Raw genomic sequence first — 17500 nt, 5'->3', positions numbered from 1 at the left:
GTCAAGTTTCGGTTGAAATGGAATTGCCGAAATTAATGTGGTTAAAAAATAATCGTTATCTCTCGACCTGGACTAAATTGTGGAGGGTATTTGATTTGCCGGATTTTCTAACATGGCGCAGTACCGGCTGTGATACAAGATCTTTGTGTTCGGTAGTTTGTAAGTGGAATTATGATGCTGTCAAAATGGAATGGAATGCTGATTTCTTTAGAGAAATAGGACTCGAAGATTTGCTTAAGAACGGAGCGGAAATAATAGGCAATGAAATAAAAGAACCCGGTACGCCAGTTGGTAAAGGTTTAAGTGAGGCAGCGGCTAAAGAAATGAATCTATTACCTGGCACTATAGTAGGCACCTCCCTAATAGATGCTCATGCCGGGGCATTGGGCATGTTTGGTTGTCGTTCGACCGAGTATAATTGTGAGCTAGAGGGTAAATTGGCTTTAATTTGTGGCACTTCGACATGCCACATGAGTCTGACTAAGGAGCCCTGTGAGGCCATTGGCATTTGGGGTCCCTATCGTAGTGCCATAATACCGGGTTATTATTTAAATGAAGGTGGGCAAAGTGCTGCTGGGTTACTGTTGGATCATGTTATTAAAACGCATCCACAATATATGCATATTAAATTGAAATTAAATGATAATGAGTAAGTTGTTGAAGAAGGTAAAAAGAATTAGACAATAAACAAAACTTTCTTTTAGACATATATATAGCTATTTGAATAGATTGCTAAAAAACATGGCCAAAGAACGGGGTCTTGATGATGTTTGTTACATGACCAAAGATTTGCATGTTTGGCCAGATTTCCATGGTAATCGTTCTCCCATAGCTAATCCCAATTTAAAAGGAATGGTATGAAATGCAAATATTCTGTAGAGGATTTAATTAATTAAAATATTAAATTATATGTTTTAGATTTCTGGTCTCAATATGAATGTAGATGAAGAATCTTTGGCAGTTTTATATTTAGCTTTTGTACAAGCTTTAGCGGTAAGTAATTCCATGCTGAATTCCCCTTGGCAGCAATAACAATGTTAATAAATCCTTGTAGTATGGTACCCGACACATCATTGACAATTTACTCAAACATCAACGAGTGCCTTTCAACATTTTACTTTTCTGCGGCGGTTTAGCGAAAAATGCTCTTTATATACAATGTCATGCGGATATTTGCCAATTGCCAGCTTTAATACCCGATGAACAGGAAATGGTTTTAGTAGGATCTGCTATGTTGGGTGCTTGTGCTGCTAAAGTTTATGAAAATTTAGAATCTGCTTCTGCGGCCATGGGTGGTACGGGTAAATTGATTATACCACAATTTGGCACTAAAGATTTTCACGAGCGTAAATATCAAGTTTTCTTAGAAATGTTAAAGGACCAATATAAATACAAGGATATGATGTGAGAACTCTTAGCTCAAATAAACCTTGAAGGCATTTAATAATATGTTTAGAAATTTAGTTAATTTTAACTTACATTCTTTCTCTTTTTTATATATTTTGCGTATTGTATGTACATGATAAAATAATTTAAATTTGTTTTTTCTTTTTGTTATTTTTTGTGTTTATCTTTGTTGTTGGGTTTGATTAGAAGGAGGAAAGCTAAAGCTAGAGATTTAAATTTCAAATTGAGCTACTGTTGATCCTGTTGCAACATTACGATATAAAGGCAGCAGCACGTGTATTAATTTTACCACGACAAACCGGACAAGTCATTTTTATTTTCTCCGAACAATCTTCACAAATACAAACATGACCACAGGGTAGAATAATCACCTGTAATGATAATTAAAAGAAGAAAACAGTTTTATCAACTTTTTCTATAAAAAATTGTTTTTCTATAGAAAAACGTATAATAGATTTTTCTATACGGAAATGTACAGAAGTTTTTTTCTATGAAGAATTGTGTGAATATTTAATATTTAATAAGAAACAACAACAAACTAACCTCTTTAGGATTAATATTGCACACCACACACAATTGATCGGACGTCAAATTAACGGGACGCGATTTAGCTCTTCTCTCTTTACGTTCCTTTTCCAGAGTTTCTCTTATACGTCTTTCGTCACGTTCTTGCTTCTTTTTCATATAAATCTTTCTTGCAATTATAGTGATCAACACTGCCGATATTGAACCACAAACAAATATTTTAAATAGCATAGAATTTTTAGCCTCTTCAAATTTCTTAATTAGCGTTGATTTTGTTGATGTTGTTAAAAAGAGTGGTCCCAAGGGTGAAGGTTGCAAACGCAATGTTTTACCATCTAGTTCAAGTTCACCAACGGCAGTTATAAAACTACCATCCCTTAGAACTTCTTCGGTTGTTTGTAGACCCTTTTGACGTATACCCGAAAAGAAACCAAAAACATGATCGAAAAATGAGAGGGAAGAAGGTTCATAATTATCATAGACTACATCCATATCGAGTACGGCGGCAGATAGGGCATCGACTACCTCAACGCCAGAACCATTATTGGTTAACTCGAAGGGCATTTCGTTGGATGATACATGTATAAGTTTACGTTGTTCTGACCAAAAGCCGGCAAAGCCTCGTGCAACTCGATGTTCGCTAAAAAAATTACAAAATTATTCGAAATATTAACTGTTTGAGTTATAAGGAGTATTTTCATAAAATTTATTATTCCTTACCTTAATTTTATCACTTGCAATACACCTGTCACTGATGGAGACATTACACTACGCATTGGTACACCAATGGGTGTCACGGTACCTCGTACCACAGCATAGGGTACCTTTTTATCTTTTTGTCTAGCAACGAAATCCTTTAATTCATTATCTATAGATAATTGAGGTGCTGTCTGCAACGTAAAAATAAGTTATTGTGGAAGATCTATCTATTTGAAGTTGTAAGAAAGCCACAGACAGACACATTCCAAAAATGATATTTTTTTTTTTTTGGGTTTCGCTTTTATATTGGTGAAAATTAAACATGAATGTATACAGATCCAATACTTCACAATAAGCTTGGAAACCCATTTGAGAACCTATGGCTTGTGATTTTAGAATAATCATGTCCACTTACCTTTAGCAATTTAACACTTTTCTTGTAGCTAACATATTCCTTAACACATAAACCTAAAATTAGTAAATCTACACCCAATGCAATGCCTTCGTGTATAAATTCCATTTTTTCAATGAAATATATTCAAAAATGTTACTATTTAAGTGAAATTTTAATAAATTAAGTAACTATACGAAAAAATATTTTTTTTTTTCGCAAGTTACAGTTTCAAAATAATAATGAACAGCTGAGTGATTGACATTTATTAAAGAGTGTTGATAATGAAGCATTTTTCTTAAAGTAAATAATCAGCGATTTTGTTATATTTTTAACAGCTATTTTTAAAGCTTAAAATCTAGCGATATTAAGGTATGTTATTGTTTTTTTTTATTTAAATTTGTATAAATAAGTCCGTTATATATTAACTAGGGTTCTATACATCGACTTTCGAATAATCGAACAATCGACTTTTTGTCGAAAAAAGTCGAAACGTCGAAGTCGACTATTTTGTTCCAAAAAAGTCGATAACTCGACTATCGTCTATGAAAAAATCGACTTTGTAAATAAAAGTCGAAAAGTCGGAAAAAGTCGAAAAAAGTCGAAAAGTCGAATAAAGTCGAAAAGTCGGAAAAAGTCGTAAAAAGTCGGAAAAAGTAGGAAAAAGTCGAAAGAAGTCGAATTATTCATAAAAAGTCGAAAATAGTCGGAAAAAGTCAAAAATAGTCGAAAAAAGTCAAAAGAAGTCGAAAAAACTCAAAAAATTCAACAAATAGAAAAAATATAAATAAATTTTTTTATTAATAATAAAGATAAATAATAATAATAATAATAATAATAATAATAAAATAATGTTAAATGGCAACATTATAAATTTACGCTTCTGGCAACTTTATAAATTTTTAACTCTGGTCGGAAAAAGTCGAAAATAGTCGAAAAAAGTCGGAAAGTCGAAAATAGTCGAAAAAAGTCAAAAGTCAAAAATTGTCGAAAAGTCGGAAAAAGTCGAAAAGTCGAAAAAAGTTGAAGTTATTTATAAAATATTAAAAGTCGAAAAATCGACTTTTAATTAAATGAAAAAAGTCGAAAAATCGACTTTTAATTAAATGAAAAAAGTCGAATAATGGACTTTTAACTAAATGCAAAAAGTCGAAAAGTCGACTTTTCATAAAACGCAAAAAGTCGAAAAGTCGACTTTTCATAAAACGCAAAAAGTCGAAAAGTCGACTTTTCGTTTCAACTATAGAACCTTAATATCCACCCATTTTTTATGAACAAGTATGAGTGTATAGTCGGTATGTTAAAAATGGAGATTATTAAAAGAAGCATATGATTTGTTTTTTAACTTTTTTCCGGAATATTTTTCTTTTTTTCGCAAGTAAAGATATTTTTTACAAGAGGGCTCAAAGGGGAGTAGGATAAAATATGGGCCTATCCTTATAAATGTTGGTGGAGGAATTCACGTGTAATTCAAATTTATTTACATATGTAGAATTTAAAAGTGTTATTATTGTTTATTTTGACCCTCAAGTCAAAACAGTGTGTGCCAAATTTCAAGGTTTACATGAACAGACAGACATAGCTTAATCGCCTCAGAAGACGATTCTAAGCTGATTGGGCTTTAAAGTGGATGTAGGACAAAAATTTTTGTAAAGTGGTGTAGGGTACAATTATATAAATTTTTCAATTTAATTATTTAAATTAAACTTTCAATCCCATAAGAATTTCTAATATTCTGGAAAAAATTTCAAATTAAACAAAATTCACCATAAATACTAAATTCTCTCAACTCAGTTTAGCTATAAGAATTCAACGATTTATGGAGTGGTTCCATGGCTTACATACACTTTTCTTTTTAAGATTGCTATTGAACTACTGAAAAATTAATTCTGTAAAACGATTTCTGATACTTTTATAATTTCTTTAAAACATTTTTGTTAATTTGCGAACAATAATGTTTAGGTAGCATGCAGATATTTCTTTTATAGATAATGATTTAAATGATTTCGTGACTGGATAATTATAATTAATAAGGGATAAAAATATAAATACCCTTCTAACGAAGATGCAGGGTTATTACAAATAAAAATCGCTAAAATGTTAAAAAAACTAACATTAATTGTATTTACATTTCTCCTATGTTAAATTGACAGCTATAAACGTCATTAAGAGAAACGTGCTTGTTTACGTTTGATTATTTTTATTTATAGTGAAGAAACTTGCAACAATTTTTATATTTTTCCTAAAAAAACGAAATTAAAACAAATTTTATTTTCATTTAACTAAAACAAAACATGTTGGACGATAGTGAGCAACTGAATAGTGATATGAAACCAAAATATGAAAAATTAGGCGGTTATGATTTCTATCACAAAGTTTTGCATTCACCCAAATTTGTTGTGGCACCAATGGTGGATCAAAGTGAGCTTGCTTGGCGTATGTTATGTCGCAAATACAAAGCTGAATTATGCTATTCACCAATGTTCCACAGCAATCTCTTTGCCAATGATCCCAAATATCGTAAAGATGCTTTGCAAACTTGTGCCGAAGATCGCCCCCTGATAATACAATTTTGTGGTAATGATGCCAAAACACTTTTGGAGGCAGCTGTATTGGCACAAGACCACTGCGATGCGGTTGATATAAATTTGGGATGTCCTCAGGCTATAGCACGACGTGGTCATTATGGTTCATTTTTGCAGGATGAATGGCCACTTTTGGAGGAAATTGTTAGAACGTTACATGTAAATCTAAAAGTGCCGGTAACCTGTAAAATACGCATATTTGAAGATCGTGATAAAACTATACGTTATGCTCAAATGTTGGAAAAAGCAGGATGTCAATTATTGACTGTGCATGGTAGGACTAGAGAGCAAAAAGGTCCTCTAACTGGAATAGCAGATTGGAGTTATATACGGGAGGTGCGTCAGCATATAAAAATACCTATGTTTGCTAATGGCAATATTCTATGTTTGGAAGATATAAAAAGATGCCTGCAAGAGACTGGTGTTGATGGTGTTATGACAGCTGAAGGTAATTTACACAACCCCGCTTTGTTTTGTGGTATTTCACCTAAAACCTGGGAAATGGCTGAGTATTATCTAAACTATGTGGAAAAATATCCCTGTCCTATTTCCTACATTAGAGGTCATATGTTTAAGATTTTCCATCATATCATGAATCTTAAGCCGAACAGTGAACTTAGAGAAGAGTTGGCTGTGGCCAATGATTTGCAAAAGTTTCGTGATGTTGTGCAAAAGATTCAAACAAAATATGAACCATATCATGAGGGTCGCGAGGTGTACGAAATGGAAGAAGTGGATCCTAGTGTAATGCAACAGCCATTGGGTTCTAATTTGGCTTTACCTCCATGGTTGTGTCAGCCTTATATAAGAGTGCCTCCAGAAATGCATAAACAAATTATCGCTGAAAAAGTACGCTTAGCTGAAGATCCCAATCGGGAGAAACGCCATTATTTTGACAATGATGGACAGGAGATTTCACGTAAACGTATGAAGAAACTAAGAAGACGTATGCGTCGTCCTAATAAACCAGAGGGCAAACATGAACGTAATTTAGAGAACTGCGACCAATGCAACAATCCAATGGGTTTTAAGTGTGAATTTCGTCTCTGCCGTATTTGTTGTCGTGAAAAATGTTATACAGAAGATAATGATTGTCCCGGTCATGGCATACTCATAAAATCTAGACGTGCAAAGGCGAAACTATTTGAGGAATCTTCTAAAAATGATTCTGGTGTAGCTGATGAAGCCGATGAGTCGGGAGAAAGTTTAAAGGAACAAGTTGTTGTTAATGCGGATGTTAGTTAGTAGTAGGTGATTTCCAAGTGTTTAAAATTTAGTTAATTTCGTAAATCAAAACACTTTATTTTAATGATACAAGTGTGTATAATTTTATGTTGCAGTCATTAAATTGTAACAAAATTATTTTATGTAAATACATTAACTTGTTAAAAATGTATTTCAACCTAGTTAAAAATGTAAGGAAGTTATTGTAAAGAGTAAACAAGGATATAAATAAATTTAACAAAAAAACATTACATTTTGAAATTATTACAAAAAATACGTTTGAACTGAAACTGAATTAGAACTGAACTAGAACTGAACTAGAACTGAACTAGAACTGAACTAGAACTGAACTAGAACTGAACTAGAACTGAACTAGAACTGAACTAGAACTGAACTAGAACTGAACTAGAACTGAACTAGAACTGAACTAGAACTAGAACTGAACTGAACTGAATTAGAATTGAACTACAACTGAACTAGAACTGAACTAGAACTAAACTAGAACTAAACTAGAACTGAACTAGAACTGAACTAGAACTGAACTAGAACTAGAACTGAACTAGAACTGAACTAGAACTGAACTAGAACTGAACTAGAACTGAACTAGAACTGAACTAAAACTAAACTAGACCTGAACTGAATCTAGAACTAAACTAGAACTGAAAAGAATTTATATTTTGACGAGGACGCTCGCGGTTGCATTTTTAAGCATAAGTGCATGGAGCCAAACAAAGGCCCTAAATTTGATAGTAAGATTGAAGGTAAACTTTTTATATGTTCCAGTGGTACAGCTTATTTACCGGCTAGCAAAATTTGCTCTCTATCCCATAAATCACATCAACTTGAAGCCTTAATATGAGTGTAATGAAATGGGGTGCTTAGACCAAAAATCCCAACATTTATAATGTCCGTCATTCACACAAATGCGGACAACAATTTAGTAAGTTATTCGGCGTTGTATCGCTTGTAGGGCGGTTATGTTTCCGTAAACACCAAGAAACTAATGGAAAAAAACCCTTAATAATAACTGTATTTATTTCTAAATGATGAAAATGATGATAACAATGGAATTGGCATTTTTTAATCAATATTTTTAAGTTTTTAAACAGCAAGTAATTAATTGATAAGAACTTAGTATCCAGAAAAAAATAGACAAGTTATTATATAAAAACCACATATTTAACATAAAACAATAACAGTTTTATTTGGGATTCAGACAAAATGAAAAACGGCATACTACCTCTCTTGGTAAGTTAAAAGAAACCCCAAATAGTTTCACGTAAACATTTTTAATTAAATTTAGTTTTATCTTTAGCTTTTAATTTCTTTGACGCTATCATGGGGTAAACAATATTCCGAGCTAATAGATCCTTTTAGTATGGTTCAAAATCCATGTAATGATATACGCAATGGCCAGTTTATTTGTCAAGATTGTGGCACTTTAGCTTTTTGTTTGCAACAAGGTGGCGACTGGACCACACTTAAAGTAAGCGAGTGCCAAACTGAACATAATTTGTATTGTGACGAGGAGGCTCGTGGTTGTGTTTTTAAACAGACCTGCAAAGAGGGCAATAGAGGTCCTAAATTTGAATGTCAAAATTCTGGCATCTTTCCCGATCCAAATGATTGCAAATATTATCATGTATGTGATAATAAGAATGAAGGTGAACGTTTAATATGTCCCAGTGGTACTGCCTATTCTCCAGCTAGCAAGACTTGTTCTCTAACCCCAGAAACTGACATATGTTTGAAGCCGCAGTATGAGTGTAAAGAACTGGGACAAATGGGTGCTTGGCCTACGGATTCCAGCATTTATTATGTGTGTCACGCTACAAATATGGGCGGCAATGTAGTACGTTATCCGGTATTGTATAGTTGTCAGAGCGGCTATATTTTTGTTAACAACAAATGTGTTCCCTATATATCTTCGACGGTGGCACCACCACCTGCACCAACTGCTGTACCAGAAATTAAGACCTGCGAACGTGGTAGTGGTTTAACTCCAAATCCCTATGATTGTTATTCGTATTTTGTTTGTGTTAATGGTCTATTGGTTTCGAACACCTGTCCTGCGGGCACCCATTATAATGATGATAGAAAGAGTTGTATTTTTGGAAAATGTTGATTTTTTTCTTAATAAATAAAATCTTTTAAGTGCGAAAATATGGATTTTGATTTATGTAAATAAAAAAACATTATATAGGTCCATATATGGCTATGTCCAATATTTTTATATTAACAAGTCGAATATTTGATGAAATTTACGTTGCAAAATTTTGTTGGGTTTTTCTAATTAAATGGCAGAGCTTATTTATGCTCAAATAAATACGTGAGACGCAACGCTATATATAATTAAGGACCGATCCAGGTTCTGGTTGATATTAGATTTATATGTGCAAAATTTTGTGGTAATACCGATATTCTAGCATAAATCTATTTGTATGCGAGCTATAAATATGAAATTTAGAACCGATTATAATAATTTTTTAACCATGTTATAACTCGATGAATCAAAAGTTAGTTTGTTATTAATTTGTTAATTGTTAAAATAGTTGCTATATAGTCAGAAAATAGCTAATCCAGAATAAAAAACGTTATATTTCCATTGATTGTTTTGGAATTTTGCTGATATTTAAGAAAATAGTTGACCAATTTTGCTGATTTGATATAGAGATCTTCTCAAAAATATGTTTAATAGAATTATGAAAGATCTTGCAGATATCTGGCAATAGAACTAGAACTGAAGTAGAACTAAACTAGAATTGAACTATAACTGAACTAGAACTGAATTAGAACTGAACTAGAACTGAACTAGAACTGAATTAGAACTGAACTAGAACTGAACTAGAACTGAACTAGAACTGAACTAGAACTGATCTAGAACTGAACTAGAACTGAACTAGAACTGAACTAGAACTGAACTAGAACTGAACTAGAACTGAACTAGAACTGAACTAGAACTGAACTACAACTGAACTAGAACTAAACTAGAACTGAACTAGAACTGAACTAGATATGAACAAGAACTGAACTAGAACTGAACTAGAACTCAACTAAAACTGAACTAGAACTGAACTAGAACTGAACTAGAACTGAACTAGAACTGAACTAGAACCGAACTAGAACTGAACTAGAACTGAACTAGAACTGAACTACAACTGAACTAGAACTGAACTAGAACTGAACTAGAATTGAACTAGAACCGAACTAGAACTGAACTAGAACTGAACTGATTTAGAACTGAACTAGAACTTTTTTATTATTAATAATATTGAACTAGAATTGAACTAGAACTGAACTAATATTTCAGTGTGTATGTGACTCACAAAAATATATCTCAAAAATTACTGCTAAAAATTACATGAAGTTGAATTTAATCTATAAATATTTTTCATTTAACATTAAGTAATTAATTAATTGATAAAGCTAAAAAAGGTTAATTAAATTTCAACAAATTTGTACTATATATAAAAAACCAATAAAAATAAAAATATCATCAGTTTCAGATAGGTATAATATTTTTTGCGTTGTAATATTAAACATAAAATATGAATGAAAATTTCAATTGGTAAAGTATTTATGACATTTTCATAGTTTAAAATTTCCTGTGATACAATGAATTAAAACCAAGAGCTATTCAAAATATATGTATGTATATTATTTCTAGATTTTATTTATTTCATCTTTAATTTCAACATCTTTACAATTTTCTCCAGTTGAAACATTTCGTCTCGAACGAAATCCCTGTGAACAGGTCCGTAATGGACAATTTATCTGCCTAGATTGTGCAACATTGGCTTTTTGCTCACAACAAAATGGTGTCTGGACAACATTGACTATTGGTTCCTGTAAAACGGACAAAAATTTATTTTGTGACGAACAAGCTCATTGTTGTATTTTTCGCACAACATGTAAAACTAATATGAAAACTACGAATTTTGAATCTCAAAATGCTGGCATTTATCCAGATCCATATGAGTGTAAAAATTTTTATGAGTGTAATGGAAACAATGAAGCTAAACGTAGCACATGACCCAGTGGAAAAGCCTATTCGCCAGTCACCAAAAGTTGTTTAATATCGGACACAGATCAGATATGTTTGAAGCCTCAATATAATTGCACTGTAACGGGACAAAGTGAAGCTTGGCCAACTGATGATAATATATTTTATTTGTGTATGGGACAAAAACCTCTATTATATAGTTTTCCCAGAGGTTATAGATTCATTACTGACAAGTGTATGAAGTATAATACAGAAAGTTTATTAAGTAGATCAACCACTATCGCAAGAAAAAGTTTGTAATAAAGAAAATATCGTGTTTGCAAATCCAGACGACTGTCGTTCGTATTTTTCTTGTAATGAGGGGATTTTTGTTAAAATATCATGTCCAAATGGGAGTTATTTTAATACCCAACGAGAAACTTGTGTATTTGGATCTTGCTAGAATTATAAATTTATGTAAACAGAAAATTAAAATAAAAGAAAAATTTGAAATTTTACCCGAAATTAACCTTGAAAAACTGTTAAGTTTAACTTTTATTAAAAGGCTTTAGTAAAATAAAATTCATTAATTTATAATACTTCAAAATATGTATATTTATTTATATTTTTATTAGATTAAAATCATCTTTATTTAACAGCTACCGAAAGCACAAGATGATGTAGCTTCGTTAAAATAAGTACCAACTGGACATTCCATTTGTTTTAAATTACCACTTATAGCCGAACAATAGTAATATTTGCGGCAGTCTTGAGTATCAGCAAATAGACCAACATCCGTGCATACTCTAGGTAGAACGGGAGCTATGGTTGTGGGCACTACTACAGAGGGTGGTAATGTAGATGTCGCAGGTATTATTGGTTTAGTAGTAGCGTTCGGTTCACTTGCATTGTCAGCACGACAAAAGTAACCATCAAATATCTCACCATCATCACAGCGATATAGCGTAGGATAGAGTACACGTTCATCTTGATTTGAAGTAGCCTTGCAAATATAAAATATATTCGGACTCATGGGCCAAGCGTGAGCATCACCAGCATTTTCACACTTAAATTGTTTTTCATGACACACCGGATGCGTTATGGTCAGAGAACATTGACCGGTGGCTGGATTGAAAGCTTTATCACTGCCACAATCAACACTGGCTGATACTAAAGTAGGTCCGACAAAATAGCACATATGATATTTCTGACAATCATAAGGATCTGGAAATACTCCATGAGATGTACATGGGAAATTGCCCTCAAAACTGAAAGGATGACAGGGTCCGGTTGCATTGCTACAACTGCCCAGGCGGGCATTACAATAGAAACCATTTTGAGTGTCGCATGTTTCGACGGGTATATTCACCCAACCATTTGAATGTTTAACACAGGTCGATAATAAATCGCACGATTCACAGATAGGTCCAGGGGATTGACGTCCCTCACAGGTGCTGGTTTCACGTGGTTCAATTTGACTTCGGCCAAAACTGATTAAGTTAAGAGTGAACACCTCCAAATATAAGCAGGAGACCTTGGTAAAAAATTAAGTGTTTTTTAATAAATGATTTCAAATAATAACAAAAACTTAACCATAAATGGTCTAGAACTGAACTGAAACTGAACTAGAACTGAACTAAACTAGAACTGAACTAGAACTGAACTAGAACTGAACTAGAACTGAACTAGAACTGAACTAGAACTGAACTAGAACTGAACTAGAACTGAACTAGAACTGAACTAGAACTGAACTAGAACTGAACTAGAACTGAACTAGAACTGAACTAGAACTGAACTAGAACTGAACTAGAACTGAACTAGAACTGAACTAGAACTGAACTAGAACTGAAATAGGACTGAACTAGAACTGAACAAGAACTGAACTAGAACTGAACAAAGTAGGAATTTCAATGAAATTTCAATAAGACAAGTAAAAGTAATCAGAACATTGGTTGTCTGAAGAATCTGAATCTGGAGAAAGAAATGAAACACCTTAATAAATATTATGTCTATTTATAAGTATGTAAATGGAATTGTGTGCTTTTTTAAATAATTAATTAATATTATTTTTTTAATCAACAAGTAATTAATTTGATAAGAAGTTGTTATAAAAATTATGGACATCGTATTATATAAAAACGATATTAAACCTAAAATACCAACACTTTCTAGGAGAATTCAAAGAATATGGAAAACGGTATACTATCTCTCTTGGTAAGCTTTCAAATCAAAATATCCTTAAAATTTAAAATTTTTATTTTTCTTCTTCAGATTTTAGCTTATTTAACCGTTTCATGGGCTAAACAATATTCCGAGCTAATAGATCCTTTTCGTACGATTCAAAATCCCTGTAGTGATATACGCAATGGTCAGTTTATTTGTCAAGATTGTGGTACTTTAGCTTTTTGCTTGCAACAAGGTGGCGATTGGATTACATTGATAATAACCGAATGCCAAACTGAACATAATTTATATTGCGATGAAATGGCTCGTGGTTGTATTTTCAAGCATAAGTGTAAGGAACCCAATAGAGGACCTAAATTTGAATGTCAAAATTCTGGCATCTTTCCCGATCCATATGATTGCAAATATTATCATGTGTGCGATAATAAGAATGAAGGTGAACGTTTTATATGTCCCAGTGGTACCGCCTATTCACCAGCAAACATGACTTGTTCTTTGACACCAGAAACTGATATTTGCTTGAATCCTCAATATAAGTGCAATAAAATGGGACAAATAGCTGCTTGGCCAACGGATTCAAGCATTTATTATGTGTGTCATTCTACAAATGTGGACGGCAATGTAGTGCGTTATCCGGTGTTATATCGCTGTCGAAGCGGCTATGTTTTCGTTGGCATCAAGTGTGTTCCCTATACTTCATCGACTGTAGTGCCACCAACTGCACCAACCGCTGTACCAGAAATTAAGACCTGCGAACGTGGTAGTGGTATTACTCTAAATCCCTATGATTGTTATTCGTATTTTGTTTGTGTTAATGGTGTATTGGTTTCGACTACCTGTCCAACTGGTACTCATTATAGCGACGATACAAAGAGTTGTGTTTTTGGAATATGTAATGTCATATTCGCACAATAAAATTATTTACATGTTTTTGACATACAATTGCCAAAAATTATTTAAAATTTACAAAGATAATGAAGAATAAACTTTTTGAGTAAACTTTTTTCTATCCATGTAGATACAAAAAAGTTGCTGAGATTTGTATTTCTTATTCGTTACCCATATTATATATAAACATTCATTATTATTTTTGTCAAAATTTGGAAACGCTTTTTTACTTTGTGTATGTATTCACTAGTTTTATTTTCTACATATATTGTAGACTAGCATACCCTGGGTGCTTCGCTACCCTAACTATGTTCATTATCGTAAAAAATATCAAAAAGTACCATCGGAAAAACGAAAAAGTACAAAGATCTCTTTTAATAAATTCTCATTTAATAAGGACCGTGAGATCCGTTTAACCATTATAAAGAATCCATTTGAATAATAGAAAAGTACCAAATAGTTCCCACTTCCAGAATATTATTCAGTCAAGACCATGTATGTTAAAATAATATTCCTAGGTTGAATATTTTAGAAAATTAAAAAAGTACAATTTATAAGATAAAAAGTACTAAAAAGAAATATCTTAAAGGATCTTATTCAATGAGGACCGTGTATGTTAAATAATCATGTGTTTTCAGTTCATATTAAAGAACATACATAGAGTATCATTTGAAGGAAGAAAAAGTACCAAAAGTGGAATAAAGTTTTCCTAAGTGGAAAGTACTAATAAAAAGAGTACAATGTTACCCCTTTTCGCTTAGAAGTATACTTTTTCAAGAATTAAGTTTACAAAATGTTCCGTATTTAAATCTACATATATATCACAGATAAAACTCAAACGATTCAAATCTGCATTTATTTATTCCAGAAAAATTGTGCTTTAAAAAAGGTACCAAACAATTTACTCGAATTTGGTCCTATATACGCCTTAGTACTCGAATTCCAAAATAATATACCAAAAGCTTATTTTGTGTGAGTAAATAAACCACTTTTTTAAATTTTATAAAAGTTGGCTCAATGAGTTTGAATAAAATAAAATTTCCCGTTTTTTCCCCTTTTTGGTACTTTTTTACCCAGTGAAATAGCAAAAATTTTATTTCAAGAAATATTACAGTGTTAGTACGTAATTTAATATGAATAATTCAATAAAGCGAAAAAAATTTCTTAATATGCTAAAAAAAGTACCATAAATAGAGTTTTGTCCCTTTTACACCCAAAAAGGACTTAATTTTAAAAAAAGTACGAAATAAGTGTCTCATAATTTTGAGAGATGTATACAAAATATTTAAAAAAATTTGATTATGTTAATTAGATTAAAAGTTACAAAGGGCTGAAAAAGGTACCAAAATCACCTTTGTTACACATTTTTAACCCTTAAAAGTACGAATTTCAAAAAAGTACCAGACACCCATCTGCTCATTTTAAGAGTAGATATAGGTGCATTTAAAGTTTTTCTTGTATCACTAATATTATGTAAGATATTTAAGAAAACCTGTTTTACCCGTTTTTTCCCCTTTTTACCCGTAAATGTGAAAATTTCCAAAAATCTCCCCTTAGTGGATCTACATAACCAAAAACAAATCTACTGTCAAAATTTCATGATTGTAGATTCAGCCGTTTGAGCTGTGCGATGATGAATCAGTCAGTCAGTAACGCTACTCTTTTATATATAGATTGTTTAATTGTTCCACAGTTTCACTGATCTTTAACTAAAATGGAATATAACTAGGATTCTTTACCATTAAGATGATCGATTAATCGCCACAGTTTTTACAACCTATGCGAGTTATTTATGACTCTTCTGCACGATTAAAATGATCATATATGCGCTCATTTTCTGATCATAAATGATACATTCGTCGGGAGAAAATGGTATCCTATCCGCGACTCTTCTAAATGAGTCATTTATGAGCCCCACTTCTGATCAATTATGACTCGTTTTTTTAATCTTTTTTGATTCATTAATGAGACAAATAACTGGTCGTTTTTGAGTTATTTCCGAATCTTATTATAGTAATTTTTGGGTCTTTTCTGAGTTCCATTTCTAATCAGTTTCGACTCATTTTTGAATCGTTTTTGAGTCATTTTTACATAAACAATTACAATTTTAGATCTTCCAATTGCTTGAAATATGACCACAAAATAAGTTTATAAAACCATCATATTTTAAACACCAGGATGATCAATTTATGATTGCTATACATTTTGTTTTTGTTTTTCAAATATCAAGTTTTCAATCATATATTGGGATCATTTTCAAGTTATTTATTAAGCGTTCAACTTATTAATCACTTTTAGGTTATCGAAAGTAGTCAAAACTGACTCAGTTCACTAATTAATCATCTAACAATCTTCCAAATGCTAGCTGGGATAGTACCAACAATTCATATTAAATTTTATTTAATTTATTTTACAAAAATTTAAATTTTCAATATCCTGCCTCATACTACATCCTATGTAAATACATACAAATCTTCTAAAACGACTTATGTCATAAAATTGCACAAAATTACAGTTTGTTAATAGATGCATTTAACTTTATTAGCCATTAATAAAAAATACTATGAAATACTATGAAAATCCCTAAAAACCATTATTTTTACCATTAAAATCACAATAATGCACTTCATTTTGGAGATTGAAGACACACGAATAAATGTTTATTGACTCTTTAGACTTGATTTAAGAACACGAATAAAAAAATCACTTTTATTTTATTTATTTTTTTTAATCAATATAATAGGTAACTATTTCACTTTCAATACTTTTTGAGTTTTTACTGATATTATCCGTTATTTGGTTATTTTTTTTGTCAGGTTATTTCTTTGAAAAATATTTTCTTATTTTTTGGTTAACTAAAGTATCGTGATGGTTGTAAATACTTTCAAGTATCGAAATTATCTAAAATGATAAAAAATTCTGTTTTATGTATTTATATATTTTGGAGTTTTTTTTTGTTGTTACTCTCGTAATGATAATATTTTTTGGGTTCAGTCGAAATGAGTAATGTAGACAAAGATTTCCTATTTTTGGAACACTATATTTGTTGGTGTAATACATATTTGTTATTTACTTTTTTTAATTAGTGTTATTAGTTTAGCGATATGTTGGTTTACTTTTTTTAGTACATGTAATTACACATCAAGAAATGAACTGGAACTGAACTAGAACTGAACTAGAACTGAACTAGAAATGAACTAGAACTGAACTAGAACTGAACTAGAACTGAACTAGAACTGAACTAGAACTGAACTAGAACTGAACTAGAACTAGAACTGAACTAGAACTGAACTAGAACTGAACTAGAACTGAACTAGAACTGAACTAGAACTGAACTAGAACTGAACTAGAACTGAACTAGAACTGAACTAGAACTGAACTAGAACTGAACTAGAACTGAACTAGAACTGAACTAGAACTGAACTAGAACTGAACTAGAACTGAACTAGAACTCAACTAGAACTGAACTAGAACTAGAACTGAACTAGAACTGAACTAGAACCGAAATAGAACTGAACTAAAACTGAACTAGAGCTGAACTAGAACTGAACTAGAACTGAACTAGAACTGAACTAGAACTGAACTAGAACTGAACTAGAACTGAACTAGAACTGA

The 17500-nt window shown here is 31.8% G+C and overlaps 6 protein-coding genes across 6 annotated transcripts in view; 4 read left to right on the top strand and 2 right to left on the bottom strand.

The window, feature by feature from the left end:
• LOC111688773 (FGGY carbohydrate kinase domain-containing protein) overlaps nucleotides 1–1557 on the top strand; it is a 3045-nt gene extending 1488 nt beyond the window's left edge. The window contains exons 2-5 of the mRNA XM_023451281.2: nucleotides 1–649; nucleotides 705–855; nucleotides 919–993; nucleotides 1055–1557. The exon at nucleotides 1–649 is cut by the window's left edge and continues 214 nt beyond it. Of these exons, the coding sequence (XP_023307049.2) occupies nucleotides 1–649; nucleotides 705–855; nucleotides 919–993; nucleotides 1055–1408 (1229 nt within the window). The 3' untranslated portion in view covers nucleotides 1409–1557. The remainder of the gene's footprint in view (nucleotides 650–704; nucleotides 856–918; nucleotides 994–1054) is intronic.
• LOC111688774 (mitochondrial E3 ubiquitin protein ligase 1) lies at nucleotides 1465–3250 on the bottom strand. Its single transcript, XM_023451282.2, has 4 exons — nucleotides 3047–3250; nucleotides 2653–2822; nucleotides 1951–2572; nucleotides 1465–1778 (listed from the first exon to the last, which is right to left on the bottom strand). The coding sequence occupies exons 1-4, from the start codon at nucleotides 3149–3151 to the stop codon at nucleotides 1659–1661; spliced, it is 1017 nt and encodes a 338-aa protein (XP_023307050.2). The 5' UTR covers nucleotides 3152–3250; the 3' UTR covers nucleotides 1465–1658.
• A 1967-nt stretch (nucleotides 3251–5217) lies between these two features.
• LOC111688778 (tRNA-dihydrouridine(16/17) synthase [NAD(P)(+)]-like) lies at nucleotides 5218–7076 on the top strand. Its single transcript, XM_023451290.2, has one exon. It carries the CDS (start codon nucleotides 5317–5319, stop codon nucleotides 6850–6852), a length of 1536 nt encoding a protein of 511 aa, XP_023307058.2. The 5' UTR covers nucleotides 5218–5316; the 3' UTR covers nucleotides 6853–7076.
• A 934-nt stretch (nucleotides 7077–8010) lies between these two features.
• Nucleotides 8011–8994, top strand: LOC111688784 (peritrophin-48-like). The gene is made up of 2 exons (XM_023451295.2): nucleotides 8011–8079; nucleotides 8147–8994. The coding sequence occupies exons 1-2, from the start codon at nucleotides 8053–8055 to the stop codon at nucleotides 8954–8956; spliced, it is 837 nt and encodes a 278-aa protein (XP_023307063.2). The 5' UTR covers nucleotides 8011–8052; the 3' UTR covers nucleotides 8957–8994.
• Nucleotides 8995–10383: 1389 nt separating this feature from the next.
• Nucleotides 10384–11230, top strand: LOC111688786. The gene is made up of 2 exons (XM_046952540.1): nucleotides 10384–10404; nucleotides 10499–11230. The coding sequence occupies exons 1-2, from the start codon at nucleotides 10384–10386 to the stop codon at nucleotides 10862–10864; spliced, it is 387 nt and encodes a 128-aa protein (XP_046808496.1). The 3' UTR covers nucleotides 10865–11230.
• A 173-nt stretch (nucleotides 11231–11403) lies between these two features.
• Nucleotides 11404–16573, bottom strand: LOC111688782. The gene is made up of 2 exons (XM_023451293.2): nucleotides 16489–16573; nucleotides 11404–12347 (listed from the first exon to the last, which is right to left on the bottom strand). The coding sequence occupies exons 1-2, from the start codon at nucleotides 16513–16515 to the stop codon at nucleotides 11466–11468; spliced, it is 909 nt and encodes a 302-aa protein (XP_023307061.2). The 5' UTR covers nucleotides 16516–16573; the 3' UTR covers nucleotides 11404–11465.
• Between the last annotated feature and the right edge of the window lie 927 nt (nucleotides 16574–17500).

The sequence above is a fragment of the Lucilia cuprina genome, chromosome 5 (genome assembly GCF_022045245.1).
Source record: "Lucilia cuprina isolate Lc7/37 chromosome 5, ASM2204524v1, whole genome shotgun sequence".
In the NCBI taxonomy this organism is placed as follows: Eukaryota; Metazoa; Arthropoda; class Insecta; order Diptera; family Calliphoridae; genus Lucilia; species Lucilia cuprina.
Note: the sequence above shows the minus strand (reverse complement) of the source record. Positions and strands in the feature narration are given on the sequence as shown.

Excerpts from the sequence above, each read along its gene's own strand:
- LOC111688774 (XM_023451282.2), bottom strand. The coding sequence starts at position 3,151 with ATGGAATTTATACACGAAGGCATTGCATTGGGTGTAGATTTACTAATT. Across the intron at positions 2,823-3,046 it reads AAAGTGTTAAATTGCTAAAG|ACAGCACCTCAATTATCTAT; the intron begins GTAAGTGGACAT and ends TTTACGTTGCAG. Across the intron at positions 2,573-2,652 it reads TTGCAAGTGATAAAATTAAG|CGAACATCGAGTTGCACGAG; the intron begins GTAAGGAATAAT and ends TAATTTTTTTAG.
- LOC111688778 (XM_023451290.2), top strand. The coding sequence starts at position 5,317 with ATGTTGGACGATAGTGAGCAACTGAATAGTGATATGAAACCAAAATAT.
- LOC111688784 (XM_023451295.2), top strand. The coding sequence starts at position 8,053 with ATGAAAAACGGCATACTACCTCTCTTG. Across the intron at positions 8,080-8,146 it reads ACGGCATACTACCTCTCTTG|CTTTTAATTTCTTTGACGCT; the intron begins GTAAGTTAAAAG and ends TTTTATCTTTAG.
- LOC111688786 (XM_046952540.1), top strand. The coding sequence starts at position 10,384 with ATGAAAATTTCAATTGGTAAA. Across the intron at positions 10,405-10,498 it reads TGAAAATTTCAATTGGTAAA|ATTTTATTTATTTCATCTTT; the intron begins GTATTTATGACA and ends TATTATTTCTAG.
- LOC111688782 (XM_023451293.2), bottom strand. The coding sequence starts at position 16,515 with ATGAAGTGCATTATTGTGATTTTAATG. Across the intron at positions 12,348-16,488 it reads GCATTATTGTGATTTTAATG|GTCTCCTGCTTATATTTGGA; the intron begins GTAAAAATAATG and ends TTTTTTACCAAG.